This window comes from Phasianus colchicus, chromosome 17 (assembly GCF_987193195.1).
Source record: "Phasianus colchicus chromosome 17, bPhaCol1.hap1.1, whole genome shotgun sequence".
NCBI lineage: Eukaryota > Metazoa > Chordata > Aves > Galliformes > Phasianidae > Phasianus > Phasianus colchicus.
In genome coordinates this window covers 3,447,927-3,473,252 of record NC_143452.1, presented here as the reverse complement: position 1 = coordinate 3,473,252, position 25,326 = coordinate 3,447,927, and the positions used below count along the sequence as shown (strand labels likewise).

General features: G+C 42.9%; 1 protein-coding gene across 12 annotated transcripts in view; it reads right to left on the bottom strand.

Moving 5' to 3' along the window:
• The window catches only part of PTPRT (protein tyrosine phosphatase receptor type T), a 432,503-nt gene that overhangs the window by 87,395 nt on the left and 319,782 nt on the right, over positions 1-25,326 (bottom strand). For all 12 annotated transcript variants that reach the window (XM_090152290.1, XM_090152287.1, XM_090152291.1 and 9 more), the window contains exons 11-12: positions 22,799-22,901; positions 3,677-3,950 (exon numbers count right to left, since the gene is read on the bottom strand). In XM_090152290.1, the coding sequence (XP_090008416.1) occupies positions 3,677-3,950; positions 22,799-22,901 (377 nt within the window). The remainder of the gene's footprint in view (positions 1-3,676; positions 3,951-22,798; positions 22,902-25,326) is intronic.

The following is a 25,326-nucleotide window of genomic DNA, read 5'->3' as shown; positions in this document are numbered from 1 at the left end:
GAATCCAGCCTGAAATCCCCTGATAATGATGAGCTGCCCGACTGTGCATGCAGTACAAGTCATTAGAGAGGGAAAAAAAAAAAAATCAATGAGAAACTCTGTAGAGTCCATCATTCCTTCAAAAATAATATTCTCATTGATTCCTGTGCTGCCACTTTTCACAAAGCTGGCCTGAACACATCATTCACCTGTTGGACCACCAGGCTGCAGGAGCAGCCGGCAGCATCCCCCACATCATCTCCAGCTGTGCTACAAAGCCTCCAGCCTCATCTCCCATTTAGAGGAAAAATGGCCAAGGGTTATTGATTGCAACTGTGCCATTACAGATTTCATTTTAACTCAATGACGTAAAGCACAGCAGCTACAGAAAGGATTTCTAGGAAGCTCCGTTTCTTGAGCTGCTCAGAAGTTCAGGCAGCACCCCGGGAGCCAAGGAGTTCTCCCCACTTGAGTGTGTTTGTTGGATGTCTAATTGGGCACCACCACCACCAGTGGCTTGGATAAAGCAAAATCTGTGACATTTAATTCTGATCATTAATTCTGCATAAGGATAATATTGCCAGCCAGGCCCGTACCTTTCAGCAGAAGCACCACAGGGCTGTGCTTCAGAGAGGTTGAGCTCAGGGTGGTTTTACAGGCTGGGAAAGCATCATGTTCTGCCAGCAGCCATCTGTAGCAGGTGGCACCAAGACAACCAGCAAACATCACTTAGCTACCAGGCTGGGACAGCAGGCATGCAGCTCCTGCCAGAGCACAGCAAAGCCAGTTGTCTGCTCTTCCCTCTGTGTCAGTTCTTGCACTAACTGTCCCTAACAAATGATCTAATTGTGTTGGATTTTAATTGTGCTAATTGTGTTTCTCAACTGCCCAGTTATAAAGCCTGAAGTTCCTTTCTTCTTTACCTCTCTTCCCCCCCAACCCCTTTTAAACTTTGACACCTCTCAGTTCAGCATCTGGCTTTCAACCATCCTTAGGAGGAAAATCCACACAGTTTGGAAGCGTTTTGCACAACAAAATGTTCTGTTCAGACCCTTGTCTGGAAGCAGCACCAGGCTGACCAAGCTTCACACAACTGCCCACAGAACTCAGGGAATGACAGCTGACAAAAAAAAAAAAAAAAAAAAAACACTGCACAAGAGAAGGCAGCAAAGCTCGAGATCTGATTTTGCAGCAATTTGCTGCACTTGTTTTGCATCCAGCTGTTAATTATGTCCCTTTCAATGCAACAATCGTGGCTAATGGTTACAGAGCCGACAAGAACACCAAATGAGCACAACCCTCCACGCACAGAGGAGATGTAAAATAACAATGCAGAATTCCTCTACCACCACCATCTCCTCCTAATCAAGCTTTTTGACCAAACACAGAATGTTTCCTCAAATTAAGCTCCCCCTGGAGCCCTCCATTTCCAAAGGAAGACGTTATGGTTCAGTGCACGATGGCTTCTCACTGCAAGTTCCAGGTGTGCAAAAGAAGTTTCATCGTTCCAGATCTGTCAGTGATTAATGAAACTATAGAATATCCTAATTAAAAAATGAGCTGCGATGCTCTGTTAAGTTTTTCATGTGCAAAGGAACATAAGGCTGGATTTTAATTGTGCTAAATTGTTACTGTCTCAGATATTTTGCAGATGTGCATTATCTAAAAATGCCTTCCTGCAGCCATAATTTTTGGTAGGCTTTATGAAGACCACCAAACTGTCTCAGGGTGTTGATAAACGTGAACACCAAGAACTCTTAAAAACAAATTATACTTGCTAACAGTTCTGGGTATGAAAGAAAACATTTACAGCTGCAAAACATCAGAGGCAAATCAGATCCTAACATTTGAAATGAGTGCTTCAAGGATTCTATCAGGGCAAAACAAGTTCCACAGCTACTCACTTAAGATCCATATTCCGCTCTTGGACAATTCACCTACGTTTTTTTCCAGCAGCACTGCACGTTAAGGATACATAACCATATAATGTACTGATGTAAATTATTAACACAAGAGGCGTTTGCTCGCTCAGATGTGAACTTGATGCTTCTCATGCCTTCACAAGCTGCATACAGACTTCTTGGATTACTTCTTCCTGAAAGGTCTTTTAGTTTCCCATCTGAGCAGCCCAAGTATTGCCTACTTTTTTGAGCGTGGAGCAACCTGTCAGCTACAGAGTTCTAGAAAAAGCAGAGCTGCACATTACTGCTGCCTCACTCCAGAATGCCAAGGGAAGCCTACATTTCCATTCTTATTACCCAGTTATGGCACATTAGATTGTACTCGAGCAAATAAAAGTTTTTTTCATCCCTAGGGATCCATTCGCTTGCAATTAACTATCACATAAGGGGGAACTAACTAGAAACAGAGAGACATACACATATATATTTCACAATTTCCTTCATAGAAGCAAATCTAAAAGTGAATTAATTGATGAGTGCTGAATGGAAACTGTACCAACTAGAAGGGAAACCAAGGTGAAAAGCAGCACAATACCAAAGAGATTTGTGCTTGTCAGCCACACAGCTGATACTCTGCAGAATGGTGATAAATGAAGGCAGTAAAACAGCATGACATGTTGAGAACCTTCACTGGCACTGCCAGCCTGTTAAAGGACGCACAGTCCTCTGTGATGCATGCCTGTGTTTTGGGTATCAAAGTCACTATCCCAAGCGGAGACAAAGCCTTTACCATTCATCTTTGATTGATTTTTCTAATTTTGTTCTTTCAGAGGTGATGTATTAGAGAGCTTACCCTTGTAAAAGTTGGATTCAGGAAAGCATTGGCTACTAAAAACACCCCTGTCTACCCAACTTCTTCACTGTGTATTAATGCTATAAGTCTCCTCAAGAGGCTGGAGTGGTAACCTGTAACATGTCAGTGATAACCAAAAGCTACTGGGGGAGCCAGAGGGGATGCAGCTGAATGACTGCTTAGATTGGACCTGGCCTGCGCGCTGTTAGCTGAACATATCTGCAGCAGGAGGTCAGTAGATCACAAACCACTTTCCAGAAGAATTTAAGAGGGAAAAGAGGCCTTCAGTTTCCTGTGAATGGATCTGTTGGGCACGACGTGTGTGACATCTGACTCTGAGAAAGGGGCGGACTTTGTTTCCCATGCAGTCCCCATTTTAAACTTAATATCACAAAATAACTATATGTTAAAAATAAAGTCTATGATATCCAAAAGGAGTAAGAAAGACAGGCACAAAGTTCCCTTTACCATAAAACTTACATTTTGTTCAAGGTGAAAATCTCAACCATAACTGCTAAACTATGGGATGACCAAACGCAGGCTACAAAGTAATCCAATTTAATAGCCTTTGGTAGTTCTCATCTCATCTCTCCTCTAAAATCAATGTGAACTGACGACTGCAAGGATGTCCTTATAAGATGTAGCTGCTACAACAGCCTCTACTCTGACATTAATGCAAGGAAAAAGATTATAAACAATCCACTTCATACATCATGTGCCTACATATGCCCTTTCCATCACTTGGCACTCCTACAGGTTTCCCACTGCATCTGCAGAGAAAGTTGAGTGAAGGACAAGTAGTGGCATGTATAACTTCCATCAAATTTCTGCAAGAAAGTGATAATCAGCAATTAAACTGGCATCTGATGGAGAAGGAAGGAGAAAGACAGGCAGGCTAGAGGTAGTCACATGTACAGATACAGATGATATTCTCTGCACTTACGCCGTTTGCCTTGCTAAGAGCCTGGAAGTATATGCTGTAGCTTTTCAGGGGAGAAAGAGGAGCATTCCAGTAGCCATTGTAGGTCTTGTTGTCGCCCACGGTGAAGGGCTGTGTGACGGGCAGGTTGATGGGCTTCAGCTCGGCTGCAAAGTAGTGAGGTGAGTCAAGGCTGGAGGCGTTCTTGTAGCTCACTGGGATGGCGAAGCATTCAATGATGTCTGCAGCTCTGCGAGCTTTCTGTAGCTTCTCCTCCTTGACAACGAGTTGATAGACACTGGGAGGAGAGGGGAGAGAGGAAGGTAAGACTAGAGTCCCAAGATCCTTAAACGTAAAGAGTGTTTCCAACAGCGAAAGAAAAAAGCAAAGTAACAAAAACACTGCTCCATTAGGGTGAGAGAGCAAAACAGCTCTTGGCACACCAGTGACAGTGGCTATGGCTGCTGTAAGCTGCTTTGAAGGTAAAGTGCTGGTTCATTTGCCCTATTCCTTCAGCAGAATTACACCTTTGTGAAAGTCAGAACAGATCTCAGTCATGCCACGCTTTGGGTAAAGAAGTATCTACTACAAGATCCAATCAGTTACAGATTTTTAATGTACTGAATATCCCCTCCATTCCAGCTACCAAGGTGAAACATGAAGACTTTGCTTGGCCAAGGGATGATTGTAGTAGAGGGGAGCACCCACAGAAAGCTATCAGCTCTGTTTTGGACAGCTTCAAGGTGCAGGAACCAGTTCAGATGACCAAAAAAGATTCCCCTAACTTCTAACACTGCCACTAGTTCTGGCCCTGCCTCACATCTCTGTGATACATCCTAGAATGAAAAAGTTTTTAGCCATGATTCCTGCTGGCAAGTCTCCTCCTACCTTGCATCACTTAAAAGCTGACTTACAGAGCAGCATATGTGGGTAGGTGGCTTCATCTCTCTCCCAATTCACTTTTGTTTCAGGAAACAACACCTGATACTCTTTCCAGCTCTATGAAATCCTAATCCTTTTCGATTCATGCTAAGCCTTTGCCTTGTATGATATGTAATAGCAACCCTGTCATTTCTAGCTTGCTATTTCCAGGCTCAAGGAGGTTGCATTCAAATGCAATGTGTTGTTTTTTTTCTTTTCCAAAGACAGTTAACAAAGCCCTTTAGTTCAACGCTGCTACAGCTGTGGCAGGTTTAGTGCCTGCTTAACACCACTCACCCCTTTGACAAAGAGAGATAGCGCTGCAGCCATTTCACTTTTTGTCAGGATATTCACAGCGCTGCCCTCACCTGCCTGTGTCAGGCTGCTCCTTTGTTTACTTGGACAGGAGAGATCGATTAGAAGACAGGAGGCAGCCAGCAGCAGATCCGTGGCCCTGCTTTTGCAGGCTCATTTCTGCAGAAAGGCTGCTCTGACAATTATCTCGCATAGCAATGGTTCATCAGCGCTTCCGTAGGGAGCAAAGTTCTGGCACCTTCCACAGGCAGGAGGCAAAACAAAACCTAGTTCATGTTTCGGAATGCATTACTATTTCAGGGCTGCAGGTACTTGGCATGCTCAGTGGTGAGAGGGAAGCGATCAGCACAGCAGGGCAGCTCCCACTGCCAGGCCCAAAGGCAAATCATCGTTACCAATAGGGATGAATTGCTTGCTATTAAAACTGGCCTTATGCAGGATGGTACTCACATTTGCTAATGCAGCAGGAGCACCCAGACATATGGACACAGCCTTCAATGACGTCCTGGCAGCACTTTGGAAGATTCTCCTCAATCCTAACTGTTCACTGGAGGTTTTAATAGAATATTTTAAACTTCTCTAGTATTTCTTTGCTGATTTCTAAGACAATAAACACATTTCCCAGCAACACTTCTGGGATTACTACTGAGATGTCATGGTAGCTTTAAGCAAAAGTGTGTTTAACTTCAACCTCAAGCTCAGCTCAGCTGCAGAGTTGTAGTTTGCCTTTTGGGACACTGCTCACTCACAGACTATATGCAGAGTCTTATTCTGACCCTTCAGGTTGGCAATAATAATCGACATTGCTGACAAAAATAAAACGAAGCTTTTGTTTGCTGACAGAAGTACTCCAAATTGTGATGGACATTTCTATGGGCATTTGCCATATGCTTTCTAACCTAAAAAATGCTTGTTTCCTGCTGCATACAATCCTACATGCCTGTCTCTGCTGCTTTTAGAAAGTGTTTCCTTTATACACACACACAAATCATTATATGCACACACATATATCTAATTCTTCTTTCAGTCTACAGGGGCCACAGGTTTCCTCTTCTTTTCTCCCATCCTTGCTGCGTTGAAAGGACAACCTCGTTCTCCTCATTATGCCACACGCAAGCAGGGAGCACACAGACCTCTCTGGTTTAGAAGGGGAAGTTACCAGGGTCATTAATGGCCAGGTAACTAAACTGCTTCCGTAATCAGAGAACTCAGTTACCTTTGAAGACATTCTCAGTTTCTCCCTTGACTGCTCTCACACCTACTGCATTACCATATGCACTCATTTTCATCACGAGCAACACCTTTGATGCACATAGAGACTTGTAACAGATACTCTTTTGCCTGTACTCTTCTACATTTCAGCTTTCTGCCTTAGTCATTAATGCACTCTTCTTCCTATCCCGGGGATAACTCACCCGTTTAACAACCTGAAATTTTAACTTATTTTTCATGTTTATTCTTTTGGAATCTTTTCAGATGTCTCTGGAAGCACAATGGCTCGTTCACGAGCATTCAGCTGAAATTTAATAGATGTCCCATTTGTGTGCAAGTTAAAACACCATTAATCTATTCAAATACTGTCACCTTTTCCTCTGAAATAAGTATTTGAGCCAGCACTGCTGTCATTATTCCCTCTGTCTAAAAAAACTACTCCCTGGGGAAACACAGAATGAGTTACAGATGGCATTACTTTGAGTTCTTCCCTTTGTGCCCCGGCTCTCACCAACTGACACAGTGCTGGCACCTCCTTCTGCTGTACCTGCTCAACTCAGTAACCTTCATCGTTCAGCCTCACTCTTTCCTTAGGCTCTCTGTTATCTCCTGGTGGTCAAGTGGCTGCTCTCAGAGGTGTCGACCAAGTGGCCAAGAGAGCAACCACTCCCAAGGATCACTCTGGACTGAAGATTATCACTCTGGGAAATTGTTTTCCTACCAAATTATTACTCTGGATCTCATTTTTTGATTCGGATATTTTGATCTGGTCCCTCCAGAAATGCCAGCTTCACACAGTTCACCCTTAACTAACAAAGAGACTCACAATCTCATTTTCTTATTTCCTCTTCCTTGACGTATTTTTCTTTTCCAGGTTACGCCCTTTTCCTCACAGTATCATAGAAAGGTTTGAGTTAGAAGGGACCTTTAAAGGCAATGAAGAAAGACACCCACAGCTCCATCAGTGCTTAGAGCCCCAGTCCCCTGACCTTGGGTGTCTGCAGGGATGGGGCACCACTGCCTCTCTGGGCAACTTGTGCCACTGCCTCACTGCCTTTAGTGTATAAAATTTCTTCCTTATATCCAACCTGCATTGCTCCTCTTTCAGCTTGAAACCATTTCTCCTATCTATCCCTGTCTATCTATGCAGTCTATCCCCGCAGACCCCAAAAACAGTCTGTCCCTTTCCTTCATATAGTTCCCCTTCAAACACTGAAAGGCCACTATCAGGTCTCTCTGAAAGAGTTTTGAATGTCTTATATTTTACGTAGGAGCAGAATTGTCCTGAACTGCCTTCACAGGAATCAGCTTCTCTGCTTTAAATAACGAGGTGCTGTAAGGCACATCAAGAGCTTCCACGTCTGTTTCTGTCAGCATCCCTTCCTCCTGTTTGCCCTTCCACTGGAACAAAAAGCCAGTGATCCTACAACCAAATGAAATCCATGTGGGAATTCTGGATAGCAAGCATGCAATTACTCACCACAATCATGGCCATGTTGTCTGCATTACTACAGAAATTCTCAAAAGAGTAAAAGTAATTCCAGTTTTCTCAAAAAGTGATAACATTCCATGATGCACTGTGACCCCTAAGATTGCAGGCAGGCACTAGCTCAAAATAAACTCTGTGAGCATGACCTGCCTTTTTGGCCTGCAGAGGCATCCAGCTGCAGCCACACTTCTGTTCAGATGTGGAGCAGAGTCAACCATTTGCAGCTTGTTAAGACCAACAGTTTTGCAGTACACAGCATTGTGATTATAAGCAAAGAAAAGAGGAGTGTTTTCCCAAAAAGAAGAGCTAAATGCAAGAAAGGAGGCAATGGAAATACAGAGGAGTATCCAAGCTGTTCTATTAGCTCTTATTCTGGCTACCAGGTAGGCAGTAAAGCAGATCTCCTGGGGCTCTCCTCCTCTCACGCTTCAAAGCTATCGCTTCCAGCCAGTATCAGCTAACACTGCTTTCATAGCAGGAATCAATAGACTGCTTGAAAATGCCCAGCTGGATAAAAGAAAGTTTCAGTGTCATACATTGAAATTATATTAAAAGAGACAACAAAAGCAGAGCATTGAAACTACCAATTCCATATAACAACCTCAGTGCCAATAAACTGGAAGACGACACAGTAAAACTAACTACTTCCTTTCAATTTTTAATATCCAGCCACATTTGCAAACACTGCGATCAAATCCACACATCTGCATGCAGCAGGGGAATAGAAGCAGGGGTCTCGCCTTCCTCGTGCTGAGCTTCTCCAAACCACCTCACTGCAAAACAGCAACTGCTTTATCCCCACGAATGGGGATGAGGACTGGTTTCCACGTATTCACAGCTCTGCTCTCCAGGGATTCTCAATCTGGTACTGATCAGATGCCTGACTTCCTCGAAGGCTGGAGAGCTCCCTGCCCTGTGGCGCAGCCGTTTACTCTTATTAGAAAAGGAGGCCAAACTTGGCTTCCTTGAGAAATCTCACAGGTTTTATATAGATAAAACCACATTACTTTAATAGAAGCTTTTTAAAGTTTTTGACAGCTCCGTTCTAAATCACTGATAAAAGCAGCAGCCATAATGGCCGCCACAGCACAAATGTTGTCTGCAGAGGAAGAAAATGTGCTCTTATCATCATCTACAAGGTAATCTCTTCAATTATGAGTTCTCTATTCAATGTGGAAGCACAAGTGTGATAATCAACGTTCCAAATCACAGCCCTGTCTCTGAGCTACTGAGACATCTCTGAGCTCTGGCAGACTCCTCTTTCTCTGCTCTTGATTTCTTTTTATGCTGCTCAAGGATGGGCTGAGGAAGCAATTGTCCAGAATCTAGCTGTGTGTTTAGTCCAGACTCCAGTTTTGGGTGCATGATGTGTATGAATGTGGGAGGAAGTGTCAGAGCTTTCCATAAAATATCCCACATCTGGTCTGTGCACTTTGGTATGCTGACAAGGCATCTCCCATCAAGGAGCATCTTCACTATATCCCTGATGATGACAGAGTATGCCAGTGATACACTTTCTTCTTAACCCTACCGTGATCTCCTCACTTGACTTATTAAAGCTTAAAAGAAACAATGCTTCAGCAGTTCAGTATCCCATGGGCCATTTTAGTACTACGTTTTCTTAAACGTACCATATTAAGATGTAATATTTTTTCATTTGATTTTAATATTTAACACACAAATATATTATCAGCTGTGCACTATTTCCAATAATATTTTCACCATGGGAATAAAACCCAGTGGCAATGCATTTTTACCAGATTATTTTGAGCAAGTTTTGTAACTCACCCCTCAGAGAACAGGAGCTTCTCATTTCTGGTTCAAATGAGCACAGTATTTTCAGGCAAACTGTCTGACAGGCAGCAGGAATTAAGATACCACCAAAGGGTATCTTTGTGGTTTCCTTCCTAATAGTTGTCTTAATTCAAAGATGAAAGACAAGAAGTGCAAACAAAGTATGAAGATGCAAGGCTTTTCCATCCTGACACTGTGTTATCTCAGACCGAGGGCACGCAGCAGCCAACATGAGCTATGCATTGAATTTCCCCTGTTGCATCTCTTCTGTAGAATCAGCAGATGCAGCACTTCTGAAAAGGTTATCCAAACACATGCAAATCAAACCCAAATACTGTCTGACCCATCTGTGAGAGTTAATGCTGCACAGAGACGATCAAAAGGCATCGAGTGCACACAGCCAGGGGCAAAGGTGTGACACTTGGAAGGGCTAACAACCAATTCTTCTTTCCTCTTAACCACACTGCCAATGTTTTTGAAATGCATTCTCTTAAGACCATGAATCTCCTCAGAAAGCTGATTCACAGTCTCAGCAGGCAGAGGGTATGAATGCCCCAGACACAGCACAACACAGAAATCAGACTATGTATACTTAGCCCAGCACCTTCCACCATCATTTCACTTGTGAATCCATTACATTGGCTTAAAACAATTTAAACATATTTGTAAATATACCTGCACATAAACAGGAAAGCTCGGGGCCTTTATTCTGCCAGCACGGAGCCCTCTCCTGCCATAATGCAATGGGACAGGGTTAGATGTGGTGCATGATAGTCAACTTCAGCATTCATAGAATCACAGAATGGTTTGGGTTGGAACAGACCTTTAAGATCATTTAGTTCCTTCCCCCTGCTATAGGCAAGGATACCTCCCTCTAGAGCAAATTCAGATTAGCTACTGTCTGCAGATGCTTACTTTCTGGCCAAGTTGATTTTGGTGATGCAAACTGAGCCAGAAGAATGGCATCAACATCTTTAGATTTCCCAAAGGTGTCATATAGAAACCTCAAATTCTGCCACACATGCAATAGGAAACAAAATGGTACCACTCACAACAAGTGAATTGCATGGCAGCCTCGGACAGAAGACAATGATTCCAAGGAAACTGGGTGTTCTGTGAGCCAGAAACACTTCACAATCCTGGCACACGTTTTCTCCTAAAGGGAGAGGTAGGGGGCTGCAATGGGATGTGTTTGGAGGTCTCTTTTTTCAACCCAAGCCATTCTGGGATCCTACAAAGCCAAACATGGAGGCTCGTTGTTCTGAGTGTACAACGCACCTACAGCCCCATGTTACTTTGGTGCAATGCTGAACATTCCCTCAGTAGTTTCTCCTGACTATAATAAAATGCTCAGGTGCCAATACGTTCCTGAGAATTGAGTTATCTACTTCATACACTCCAAAATTTCACCCTTAATATCTCCTATGCACTTTTAATCAGAAGCTCTGAAACTAATCTATGAAAGATAATGAACTGGGTTTCAGAGCCACCTAAGATGTACGTACAGGGACCCAATACACTGTTCTGCAATTTTCTCTCTATTTGGGGGTCTGATTCTAAAGCTGTTAAAATCAATTAAAGATTGCTACTATTTCCATACAGCTTCATGTCGGACACAATATGCTGAAGTTAAGGTCAGCTTTCAATAAACATTTTTATGGAAAAGAATATGAAATAATGATTTTCTGCAATGTCATCTTCTGCAATGTGCTTGGCTATTTCAAAGATTCCAAAACTAGCCCATTATGAATATTGGGCTGCAATTCCATCAATACAATCGTTAAAAGAAATCAGCTTCTTCACATCTGCAAGAAGGCATTCACACAAATAATGCTTATGAAAGTGATGCTACTTGAGGAAATAGTTTCTCATATAGCAAAGCTATTACACCAGATCTTTCATTTTGAAGTTATTTTTGTGTGCTCTTTAAACACTCATTTAAATTAAACAACTCTTCGGCTACATTTGCTCAAGTTGAAAATATCAAAATTCAGCCAAATTTGTTAAAAAAAAAAAAAAAAGAAAGAAAGAAAAGATTTTAACTACTGCCGTTGCTATGAAAAAATCCAGCTGAAATAGAGCCAGTGGTAATGCAATCCATTTCATCAAGAAGGCTGATAACAGCCTCTCCGCATTTTATCCCATTCTCACACTCAGCCCAGTAGCCCAGCCTACCACAGCCTTTCTACCCTGAAATTCATGAAACAAAATGCAGTGATTTCACACTTGGCTAACACTATTTGGAGCCACTGTTTTCATATGGGCATTTATTTATCACTAGATTGTCAAGCTTTGTTAAATTTCTACGACGAGTGGAATGGGCGCTAGAAAAAGGTAAGAAAATGTAAAGACTGATCCTATCCCTGTTGGACTAAAATTCCAACTACAGTTCAACTTTCCCTATAGCTGGACTTACGGACTAATCTAATAACCCCAGCAGAGCCAGTAAACTCCAAACAGAAATGTGTTAGCATGCACAAAACATGCACAGCTATCATGAAGACAGCTGTATTGAGAGACAGTGTCTAATGACCAAAGGAAGGACTGTGCTTAAAAGCCTGATTGTTCTAGCTCTGGCCTTTGGCCCATACTTAAAAAAAATAAAAAATAAAAAAATAAATTTATTTCTTTCCATGCTCAGACCACCAGAACACTGCATCTATTTACCTGCATTACAAGGGCTGCTCCGAAAGTAATGCCTCCTACTTTATGATGTTGGCCCACAACATCAGAGGCACATATTGGTAGGATGGTAGTAGAAGTTAAACCTTCCCACCAATATCCTGTTCCATTTTGTTGCCATGTGACAGATGGCAGCAGAGGGGCAGCCTGACAGAATAATGTCTGACACTGAATTCCGTATGAAGAAAAGGGGTGGAATAGAATTCTTCCATACACACACAAAAAAGTCACCCACTGACATTCATTGATGCTTACTGAACAGGGATGGAGATCAAGCAGTGGATGTGAGCACAGTGAGTGGTGCATTTCAGCAGTGGTGACAGTGACAGCGTGTTACCTCTGCTGGTGCAGATTGTTACAAGCACAGCATGCAGGATCTTGCTCATCCCTGGCAAAAAGGCACAGCTAATAGTGGTGACTATGCTGAAAAGCAATGGTTTGTAGCTGAGAATGTGCTCTATCAAATAGCGTCATTGTGTTCTTTGCATCGGTTGCAGTTTCCATGGAAATAGGAGGCATTACTTTTAAGATTGACCCGTGTATAATTTACACACACACACACATATATATACGCACACACATACATACAGCATTTTTTTAAATGCCTGCAGTTCCTCCTGTTTAAAAAAAATACATGGTAAAAATAATATAGAACTAGAGGGCATTTCAAAGCTCTGCGTTCCATTATCTCAGCCATCTCCATAAGGCTGACCTGGCTAGCAACACAGATTAGACATAATAGCTGCTGCTCCCCCGTGGAATAGGCCCAGTCCCTATCTCTCCAGCTCAATGTTATTTTGTGCTGGCAGATTAAAGATAATGAGTGCAGACAGATAGGGCTTTCGCTGCAACAGGAGCTAATGTTTGTGGCTTTGGAGGTGTTTTTTCCCTCCTGAACCACCTGCCATCTGTTTGATCTAGAGGAAAAAAAAAAAAAACCACCACAACCCTTTTGTGCTGATGTCGCTTAGCATTAAACAGGCATCGCTGACTGAGGTCTCAGTGATCGCTGGTTTGTCTTGAGACCAGAAGAAAGAAAGTTTCAAGGACAAGAAGAGCCAAAGCAGTTCTTTAGCTACTTACAGGACCAGGAGAGAGCGAGGCAGGCCTTTCACTGCATGTTCTGCCATGCCCTCCATAAAGCAGAGCCTTGCACAAGGGCTGGGTGTACCTGCATCTGTTTGGGTATTTCCAATGGCTTCCCTGACATTGAGCCAGTTTCCATACAGAAACAATCTAGTTTTTTCTCCATTTTACAGGGCAATAGGTACTGGACTACACAGGGAAGACCCATACATATGAATCTAAAGTATTTTCTTAACAACAGAGCTATAGAATTGATTTATTTATGTAACTAGAAGGCTAACGAAAGGAAAGCAAGACAAACAGGGGAACTTGCTCAGTTTCTAACGTCAGCAGAAGCATCATTAAGTAAAGCCGCTGTGCTCACGTCACAGTCTACTCACTGTTATGTTATCCATGGACAATAGAGAACATGAGCTCTCCTAGGAGATGGTAACACAAATTTCCACCTTCTGAAAGCTACAGAGGAATACTGGCCAGATTCTTTCTGCCTGTTCTGGGCACACTGTGCTTTTCAGGAGGTGCAAAACGCTGATGCTTCTGACAGCAGGAAGAAGTGGCACCTTCAGCTCTGGAATACAAGTAAGCTGTGGGTGGGAAAAGAGGAAAATGGCAATCCCAAGGATAAGGGCTGGCAGCTGGTCTGTCATCGCTTGTAAACACCTTCAGAGATCCCCAACAGAGTGGGAATGGGGCAGATGACAGAGGCCGTACCTGATAAAGACATACTTCACCATTCACTCCCTTCAAAGCTATGCATCTTTTTGATGTGAGAGAAAAGCTGAAACATAGGGTGAATCCTCCGGGAGGAATAAAAAAAAACCCTTATCCTGCATCAACATCAGCTCCTGCAATTAGTTTTGAATCAGGCAGGGTGGGTACTGAGGAAAGTCAGCATCTTCTGTTCTACTTTGCCCTTTCCAGAAATACTGCTCTCCACCTCTCTCCTCACCTTCCCCTTTTGCACCATGACTACTTTTAATTAAACCAGTCCAATTTCCCCTTCCTTCTGCACCGTAAGCAAGTCTCTCACCATCTCCTAGCTCTGCCTTTTGCTTTGGAAAAGCGCTGTGCTAGGAGAACTGAAATTATAGAGAGGCAGAACAGCACCATGGATGGAGAGGTTTGCTCTTCTGAATTGTCTGGCTGCATTTATGATAATCCCTTCATTCCATCTGCAGCCCACGCGCTGGTGCAGCAGCCCCCTTTTCTAGTTCAAGAAATTATGCATTCATTATGAAGGAAATTAACACCTCAAAGCAAACTATAATTAGGAATTCTTCAATTCGGTTTATGCTTTTTCAATTAGGCCCTCTATAATTTTAATCACGGGAGCATTAACATGTTTCCGGAATTTATATACCTGTAGTATAATTAAATCCTGAAATGCCTTAGTCTGCAACAGCAAAGGAGAGCTTACTCATCTTCCCTTTTATTACAGTTTTGTGTTATTGTAGACACATTGAGGGGCACCTGCTAGCACAAACACTGCCTGCCACATGCAGGAAGGCATCCGTTTACCTTCTGAACATCTCAGCCCTGCTGCTGTTGGAGGAATGCTGGCTGGATAGGGCTCATATACTGCTGAGGGATGTTGTTTGCCAGGGACTACTGCCCAGATTCATCCCATCTGATTGTAAGTACCAAAAGGAGCTGCTTCAATTAAGCAAACCTTCCTCCCATGAAGGGAACCAAGCTGCTGCCTGTGGACAAGCTCCCACCTGGAGCAGCTCATCCCACCTCAGGGTGTGATCCAGGGGCTGCTGCAAGCAAAAAGGAGGCTTGGTGGTACATCTCAACAAATGCATTTTCTAGTTTTTAAAATATTTTATGCAGTTTGCAATTATCCTTTTATTCTGGGATTACACAGAAGGGGAATACTGACTCCGGGTGCTCCGATGCAAATTAAGAAACATCTTGGGAAAAAGAAACCCTCACACTGGAAATGGGGGCATTTCCCCCTGCTCCCTCTTTGTCTTACCAGCTGACAGCTTGATGTGAGAAAACGGCCATCAATTTGCGATTCTCAGCTTAAAGTTCAGACTTCATTAACCTTTTGATTGCTGGAATTTAACCTGACAGTTCATGTGGACAGCATGAAAGATTTATGCAAAAACATTCACTCCCTGACTCTCAATATCCTCAGGCCTTCAGAAAGAGCACTAAAAAAATGTTAGTAAAAGCTTCACTGTGCAGCTAATAAAACGCTACTTGACACAAAAGAATTGTCTCTATGTGTAATTTGATTGTTAAAATATTATAATTAAAATGTATGTAAATTTGATGGCTTTCCTCTCCTATTCCCAGCTGCTGCCAGACTCTCCACAGAACGGTTTAGCAAGACTCAGCAGGTCATGCAGGCTCAGAGAGCAGGCATGTTTCTGATGGCTGATAAATGGGTAACGGCAGCTTGGTGACATTTTAAGGGACAGTCCTCTCAGATGTTGCAGTAAGAGAACTTATTTCCAGTACCAGATGAGACAACTGACCCAAAATGCCACTTATCCTCACTTTTTAGGGCCAGCATCTGACTCTTCTGGGGAACTAAAAAACCTATTCATCTGATTATGCCACGCTATATAAAAATCAAAATATTCCTTCCTGATACTTACAGCTGTCACCTTGTTTCCTGACTCAACCCTGCATCTCCATCGCACTTCTCTCTTGAAACAGCAGGCACAGCATTTGTAAGATCCAGAACAACTGAAGTCACTCTGCATGCCCTACAACCACCACGCAATGACTCCAGCAGATACGGACGCGTGTGCTCAGCTCTGCTGTGCCCTGCTCAGTTCACCAGGGGTAGAACACACTGCTGAGGTCAACCTGCAAATACTTAAGGCGAAACTCTGCTCCTTTTTGGTATAATAACCATCACAGCAGTCTGTGCAGCTGCCATTATTCCCAATCTTTCATGCAAATTCTCATTCTCTTGGGCGCAATCACACACCGCTGAAGAAAAAGCAGCTCTAGTTTACCTTTGAGAGGAGAGGAACTCTGCTCATTTACCTTCAAACTCTTGCCTAAATGAAAGACAGAACGCCATGCAGGAGAAACCCAGTTTGAATGATTTCAGAACAATATCCCTGAGGTATATTACGGGAGATGTTAATTAATACAGATAATTAGGCTTGTACTATCAGAAGCCTAGATTGATAATCTCATTCCTCATTAGATACTACAAAATTAAAAGATCTAATGTGATGACTGTTTGCCCTGTGTTCAATCAACTGCATCATGTGATGCATACACTGGAATAAGAGCTTAGTAAAAGCAGGCTGGGATTTTTATTTTCCAGGTATTTACAACACGCCTATCAATGCAACTGAACTCTCAGAATTACCAAGGGCATAATCATTTGTTATGCTCCCCACAGCTTTAAACATCAGAACCTTTTTTATTGCTTTGCTGATCCCCGACTCCAATCTTTATTTTCAAGCACAAGGTATTCTGTGCAGGAGTTTTAAGAACAAGAAATCGCCACCCGTTCCTGGCATTAATGAATTTATTATAAGCATAAATGCCTGAGGCAAAATCATGTGGTAACACTCAAAAGTAGCAAAGCAACAAGCTGAACAGCACTGCTCCCAACACAGACACTGAGATGTAAACACCAAAGCCCCCTATCTGCAAAACAAACAAAAACCCAACAGATTTTGCAAATTTATAGCTCCTCTTTCATAGATCTCATTCCTCCTCCACCACAGAATCAAGGTTATTCGGTTTGCAAATGATTCCTTTGTATGCATGTAAAGAACTACCATGCTTCCAAAAATACTACTACTACTAATAATAATCAAGATGCCAGTGTAAGGGATTTAGTTAAGTTCTATACAAATAGATGGTAGCTGAAATGACAAAAAAAAGAAGGAATGACATGAAGATGAACATTATAGCCTATGAGTTCAGAGACTCAGCATCCCGACTTCGTCGCGCTGAAGTAGAAGGCAAGTGTTAAGCAGTGAAAGTCTCAGCACTCCAATACAAGATGGAAGCAATGCCATTCCCCAGCATTACAGGAAATTTTCGTTTGTTCTACGTGTAGAAAGACATGAACATGCAGAAACATCATAGAGGATTGCTTGCCTGGAGAGCAGCTTGAGCAGAAAAACAGAAAAAAACACTGTTCTTAGGTGTTCTGTTGAATAACAACACAACTGTTTTCTCTTGATTCATTTAGCAACACACAGACCAAAAATATTTCCTTTATTTCATGCTTGGGAGACCAAAAATCAGATAACACTCATGAGCAACATGGGGCTTTGTTCATATAAATTAATTTCTCCTACCGGCTGGCTGGTGATATGAAAATACTTGTTTCACCTTTTGCTCAGTGCTTCTAAATATATTCAAAAGACTTCCAGTTCCCTTCTCCCATTTAGATTTCCTTATTTCCTTTCAGATATGCATTAATACAATAACCCATCCACCCTCAGCAAAGTGATTAAGTGTATCCAACCACTGCGCAAACGCATCGTAAACAAATCTGACCTAAATAATTTATCCACCATTACTCACACCTCCTCCTCACACAGCACACACACACCTGTATACGTATGCACAGGGTCATGTGCAAAGTTTGAAAACTTACGTTCTAAAAACACTTTTCCTCAGCCCAGCACAGGTTCAGGTGCCTAAAGACCATCAGATACCTGATGCACGTGCCTGCCTGCCGTGCAAAAGAACATCACAGACTGGATACTGATACACTTTGGAGAACTGCAGCAAGGCCATACAGATAAATTCTTTTTTCTTTCTTTTTTTTTTTTTTTAAGCAAAGAAATTTGCTACCACCTCAAACTCCAAAGCGTAATTGCAGACTCTGCTCTAAATGGCCCAGCAGATGGCCCCAGGAGATGGAATGGCATGCCAACAATGCAATCACCCTTAAGGTGAGCGTTATTTCAACTCTGAAATCCCTAAAACTAACATGCTCTGAAAATGTGATGTTCTCTGTAATAGTAGTATAGGTGGATAACACCAACGGTTTCTTTAATAAACCAGATGGACTTCCAAATACTCAGCACAGAGCAAACAGCCCAGCAGACTTGTCATGGAGATAAAATCCCTCACAGCAGTATTTTCAAGCAGTGAATAAGATATAAATTCTCAAAGAGAGGCCTGAAGATGTCATATGTGAATAATCTATGAAGGACCGACTCAGCCCTCCTGACAATAACAGATGCACAGGCAAAATTATCTTCAAAATCACACTGGGATTTTTTTCAGGAAGGAGTTGAGGAATAAAGATTGGGAACACTTGCATTCTTCTTTCCCCCTTCTGAATCTATTACAGATGAATGTCAGTCTTCAGCAATCAATCACAACACCATTCACGGGCTTTGAATTGATATAAGAAGCACCAAAAGTTATTTTTAAAGGGCAACGTGGTGTCAAACTCTGCGGGTTTCACCACAGGGAAATAATGAAATGCCCAGGCCACAAGGGAGGATATTTATGCCTTGCTGATGCTCCACCTTTCTTCTAGCAATAAGACAAAGTCTAGAAAAGTATACCTAAGTTTATATTATTTTCATTAGTTCATATGCAAGTGTCTTGATTTTTATCTATAGTTTGTTAACAATGTCAAGTTCACAATCATTAGTTTTACAAACAACCACATTTAAGTTATTGATCGTGAGCACAAGGAAACATCAGAAATGTCTCAATGTTGAAAGTGACTTTGGATTTAGTGCACCCGTATTTCACGTGAGAGGAAGAACAGTGAATCTTTCCTGAAATATTCTACAATATTACTCTAAAAATGATCTTGGAAACCGTACTCCATCTGTATGCTGCTCAGACTAGAGCAGAATGAAATAACACAACTCAGTCACATAACTATCTTTTGGGCAGGTACTGGTTTACAATCACCCCCTCACACATATTCCATTTCACCTCCCTAGCATCTAAGAGAAATATGAAGAATAATTGCTATGTACTGAAGGTGTTTTTTTGCTGTCGTTGTTTCTTTACTTTCACATTTTGGAAGGATTATATTGAAAACCTGGGGCACTGTAGAGCAGAAACTGGCTGCCCGGAGTACTTTCAAGAGGATGAGATGAGAGGTCTACCTGTTCCTGCACAGTGACAGATCAGAGGCTTTATGAGATTCTGTGAGCAGTATCTATTTCAGATCATTTTCAAGAGCCCTTTCTGAAACACCCCAGGCAGGCTGAGTGGTCAGGTAGAAAAGGGAATGGATAGAGGAAAGCATGGCCATGCCTACAAGAGAGGCCAGGAGAGCAGACATCCTACAGACATCCTTTTGGCATTCTGGGCATCCTTCCCATCATGTGGAATCCCTCCACCTATCTCACACAGCCTCAACACTCAGTGTTGCCTGAATCTGAATCTGTATCTTCACTAATGCCTTGGGTAAGTGAATGGGAAATGGCATCAGACTAAGAGGGGATGGAAACACTCAAGGTTTGCATCAAGATTTAAAAGCATTTTGAAAGTCAGTTTGGTGACAACTAGTAGAGACAAATACAAAATATTATACTTACAAAGGAAAAACAAACTTAAAACACAAAACAACAGACAAGAAAAAGAGGGTATATTAACTCTCAGCATGAATATGAACAAAAACATCTACGAAAAAGCAAAGAAACACCTCATCCTTGTGTGTTAAGTGTCACCAACAGTTCATAGCACATTATCCTTCTAATTGGCTGGATGGTGTTGAAGCCTCTGAGGGAGTGCTAGCTGCTTTTGGATATAGTAAGCGTGCAGATTAGGCTGAAAAAAAAAAGGGGAATTGGTTGGGAAAATCTGATACAAGGTCAAATTTGTTGGATTTCATGAGGTTAGACTAAGAGCAGGCTATATTTATATAGCAAAAGGAATTCATTCATTGTTCAGCTGTCATAGCTAATAAAAAGCTAAATATCTCCCCCGAGATATTTTAGGGGAGGACTCCTCCCCTGTCACACACACACCTCTGCTCTCATTTTCTGTGTCAATGGACAGGGCTCAATAAAGGAAGTCACCTCATCATTAGGATGTGGCATAAATATTACACTCTGCAAACGTGTACTATAGGCCACAATGCAATTAAAGAAGCGAGACTGAAAAATTAGGAAAACTTCGTAGATTTTTTTTTTTCTTATAATCACAGAATCACAGAATCACAGAATCACAGAATGACCTGGGTTGGAGGGGACCTCAAGGATCATGTAGTTCCAACCCCCCTGCCTAGCAGGGCCACCAAACATACACCTTTACTAGATCAGGTTGCCCAGAGCCTCGTCCAACCTGGTCTTGAACACCTCCAAGGACGGGGCATCCACAACATCCCTGGGCAGCCTGTTCCAGGACCTAACCACCCTCCTAGTAAAAAACTTCCCCCTAACATCCAACCTAAATCTTCCCTCTTTTAACTTAAAACCATTTCCCCGTGTCCTGCTATTATCAGCCCTTATGAAGAGTTTACTCCCCTCCTGGGAGTAAGTTCCCTTCAGATATTGAAAGGCTGCAATGAGGTCGCCCCGCAACCTTCTCTTCTCCAGGCTGAACAAACCCAACTCCCTCAGCCTGTCCTCATAGGGGAGGTGCTCCAGCCCCCTGATCATCTTCGTGGCCCTCCTCTGGACCCTTTCCAAAATCTCCATGTCTTTTTTGTACTGAGGGCTCCACACCTGAACACAGTACTCCAGATGGGGCCTCACAAGAGCAGAGTAGAGAGGGACAATCACCTCCCTATCCCTGCTGACCACCCCTCTCCTGATGGAGCCCAGGATCCCATTTGCTTTCCGGGCTGCCAGAGCGCACTGCTGGCTCATGTTAAGTTTCTCATCTATCAGGACCCCTAGGTCTTTCTCTGCCGAGCTGCTCTCAAGGACAACTCCCCCCAGCCTGTACAGGTGCCTGGGGTTCTTCCGGCCCAAGTGCAAAACCTTGCACTTTGCCTTATTGAACCTCATTAGGTTCACCCGAGCCCAGCTTTCAAGCCTGTCAAGGTCCCTCTGAATGGCCTCCATTCCCTCCACCGTATCGACTGCACCACTCAGCTTGAATAATGGATGCATTTGCTGAAAAAGACACTATTCTCTGAAAGAGGTTAAAGTATAGCAAATTGGCTTCAAGAAAAATCGCAAGACTTTCAATAAAAAGACGAAATAGCAACACTCTTAAGACAGCAGGTGGTAAAACGAGATACAGGAACGTTCCCCCATATAAAGAAATAAAACAAAACAGAGCTCTGTGATTTTACTGCCATTTTCCAGCACAACAATATCCCTAAAGGACTCAGAAAATAGGCTCCTAAATTCGTTCATATGGAGTACCAGAGATTAAAAGGGAAATGTTGAAGCCTGCTTCTCAGAACAACTAGAAAGGGGGTGGTGCCCAGCTTTTAAAAAATAGATACTTTGCTTTAAACTAACAGTGCAACTTGGGAAAAAGCTGTGACATAGATGGAGCACTAATTGAGATAGGACACTTCATTAAATTAAACAAGTTTACACGTGAGTAATCTGCTCCTTAACACTTAGTGAGATGCCTCCAAAAAGCACAAGGAACTCATCCGTGGGATGTGCAAAGCCCATGCACTTCTGAGAGAAGAGATTATTTGTTTTTAAAATACCACTCAGAGGGAAAAAAGAAGTGCCTTGTGAAAACTCAAGGGAAATTCTAAAGAGCCTACAGGAAGGTAACGGCTGCTGGGTATCTTACAGAGTAGCCCAGATCCTCCTCAGTAAACTACAGCTAATTTTATCATAAGCAGTTTAATTCACATGCTCAGCTGAAAAGAACGGAGGATGGAGGAGTGCCTGGCATTCCTGCCAGCTTCAGGTAAGGGAGTGCTGTCTCTGAGAGGCAGTTTGTTCCCTTGTGCTGATGCCTTTCAACACGTGCACATTTACCAAAGCAGAAGACAGCAGTGGAGTACAGGCCTCTAAGTCATGTTTCAGCAGCCAGAGATCTGCAGCTAGATGCGCCATTTCAGCCCCGGGGCTGGTAAGAATGGGATCCAGCCCAGGATTAGTCACAAAATTAGTCACAGATGTTTTCTACAAGGCCGTCATCCTGTTCCACAAGTTCCACCCGTATAGCTTCCTACCCCTAAGTCCTCCTGTCTGCAAATGGAAACTGCCCACCTACAGCTGATGGCATCCCACTAAACCAGAGGGACTCTGCTAGCCTCCATCACCTCCTCTCTCTGCAACAAGCTGGGAGCAGCAGCTGGCTTGTAACACTGAGATGTCCAAATTTGGAACAAACGACCTGCAAACATTAGTTCAGGCTCTCCTACCGTATAGTTACAACGAAGGCTTGTCCCTCATAGAAACGAGGGCAGGAGATGGAAGCCTGCAGCCTTGTCCATGCTTGCTGAGCTCACATCACAGCACACAGCTCTATATACTGAAACTCCAGTATTGCTGAGGCTCCTGAGGTGATGCTGAAAGGGCAATAACCCCATGCAATGCCATCAGCAACCATTCGTGGAGGTTAGCAGCGGGATGCATTTATAAAAGGCAACATGAAAGGCAGAATCAACAGTTAAGTTGGCCTCGTAGGCAGCGCTCACTTTCAACAGCTCCGTTATCAGATGAGAATAAAAGATGAGTGAAACCTGGGGAAGGAGGAGAGGGGAATGCTGCAAATAAAAAAAACAAAAAACAAAAGAAGGAAGAGGAACTACCCACCTGACAGGGGCTCCCCGGGACTGAGCAGGCTTCAGCATGACAGTGATGGTAGTGTCTGTCTCATTCAAGGGCGAGTCCGTGTCGTACTCCGGCATTGACGGTGCTGTGGCAGAACAAAGAGCAACACGTTACTGAGACACCAGTTGCTGCCTCTGGTAGTGATGGCAACGTGCTATTAACATTTCTTGGAGACCGTTTAACATTTCTCAAATGAAACATCAAAATACTTTCTTAGTGTTATGACCAAAATTGTCATAACTGTTTAAAAAAAATTTGTACGCTCGTTTCCTATTAAAATTAAACAGGACACCCAAATCTTCAAACTGGCTTTGAAAATCCTGCCTTGAATTTTTAAGATTTAGCAATCCTTTGGGATGGGATTATTTCTTCAAAATTAGAAATAGACAAAGAGCACGGACACTGAAAGATGCCATCTGAGTCCTGTGAATCAGTGGCGGAGTTGAAAGCTGCACCCAGGGAACCCAGCTCTTATTCACTGTTCGTACCAATGGATCAGAGTTCTCACATCTTACAGAATTGTTAATGCACATGTGTGAGCTGTGTCTCCTTGATTAGCTGGAAGGTACATTATGAAGTGGGAAAGCATCAAAAGAGAAGAGAATGGAATTATCTGAGCACTCAAATGGGTATTTAACCCCAGTGCTTTAATGGTGTGTCCACCAGTGCGTGCTGTGGGCAGAGACCAACCACAGTATCCATCACTCCAGCAGTGGTGTTCCCCATGGCAATATGGAAAACACTGACCACTCACACTTAGCCACAGCCATCTTCCTACTTCTGCTTTATTACCTTCTGCTAGGGTCATTTCATCAAGGTGGGACGGGTTTCCCTAGGAAACACAGCCTACTCATTGTGTTAATGCTTCCTTCCCCAGTAGCAGACATCCCTTAGGAACAAAAAGACTGAAGGATCTGAGCAGCATTGTATTTATTCCAAAGAGGTAAGCTTTGTTGAAATATCCCTAACTATAAAGCGAATAGAAGAATTTACATGAAGAGCATAGTCCCACTCAGTTCATCTACAACTCTCAAGGGCAAGCTGCATCGTGGGGGTCCCACATTTAATCCTCTCACAGCGATTTCCTCAGTAATCCTGTTTACAATCAGGATTTTTATCTAAATGCCTGAAAACTGTTAAGCACGGTGTTTCCTATTATCAGCTCAGCAACTGACTTCCCTACCCATAAGCTGGCAACGAGTTCAGAACAAATGGCAGTTCCTTAGCAGGAATTCCTCTGCAGAAGGTGCTGTGCACTGAGGGAAGCAGTATGAGTCACTTAAAGATGCAGAGCACCAGCAGTACCCAGTACTTGATAGCACCCACTGGAAACGCCACAGTCAGAACTGTGCTGCTCCTGTACTGGGCAGAAGGGACACTGCAGTGCTGCAGGGCTCCTCGGGTACCACGAGCAGGTTGGGCTGTACCTCTGCAGGCCCTGCTTTGCTGCAGCTTCCATTGGCCTAGTTGAAATGCTGCACTGGTGCGACTGAATGGCCTCTGCTGTGTCAGCCAGCTGGGCTGGTTCCTTCACAGAACGCACCATTTGACTTTCAGATGCCATTTAGTTGAGAAACAAATGGAAGCAACATCGTTTTTGGCAGGAGTAGCTAATGGTATCAAGTACAATTCAGCAACTGCACTGTATTTGTCACAAGATGCTGTAACAGGATATGGCATTTTTGTGTCCTCATCGTGGAAGAGTTGGACGGTGCCTCATTAAAATGACTCTTGGCAGTGACCTCCCTAAAGCAGCAAGCACTGCTCACTGATGTGGTGCCTATTTTGCTGAGTCCTGCCCAAAGAGAAGTCCTTGGGAATTCAGGCAACTAGTTGTAATAAAGAAATTAACAAACATCCACCCAGATAAACACGCACATTCACACTTTCCTACTGCATAGGATGGCTTTTCATTTTAAAACTAGCAGTTTCCAGACAGCCTTACAAATACATTCTTGTAAGTGAAAATAAGTCAATGCAAATCTCATTTTTCTCTCTATTTCCTTTAGGACTGCATCTTAAAGTAAATATAACAGTAACTTCAAAATCCCGTGCAGAGGGCTGACCATACCACAGTACAATTTTATGCTAGAGGTGCCTGCATGGGGTCTGTGCCTATTTACTACAAACAAGTTTAGAGGACAGAGAAACATAGATGATAAACTGAGCTCAGTGCTCATACATTTAATAACCACGCAGCCTTCTAACAAGATTTGAGCACTTAAAAATAAAATGAAAAGAAACTGAATAAGAAGAGAAAAGCACCCCCCATTCCTGTGCTGTTTTGTTCCTCTGGCCGGAGGTGAGCAGAGGACAGCCATGCCTTCCTTCTGCAGGCAGCCTTACAGCCCGTGGCTGTACTGCAGGTGGATGTGACATGAGCTTCTGTACTACATCTAAAAGCCTCCAGCTTTGCTGATGGGTAGTGCAGAGAATGGAGATATTTAATTTCCTTAACATTTTGAACTGTTACTTACTGCTAACAACTTACTAACCAGTTCTGAAAGATA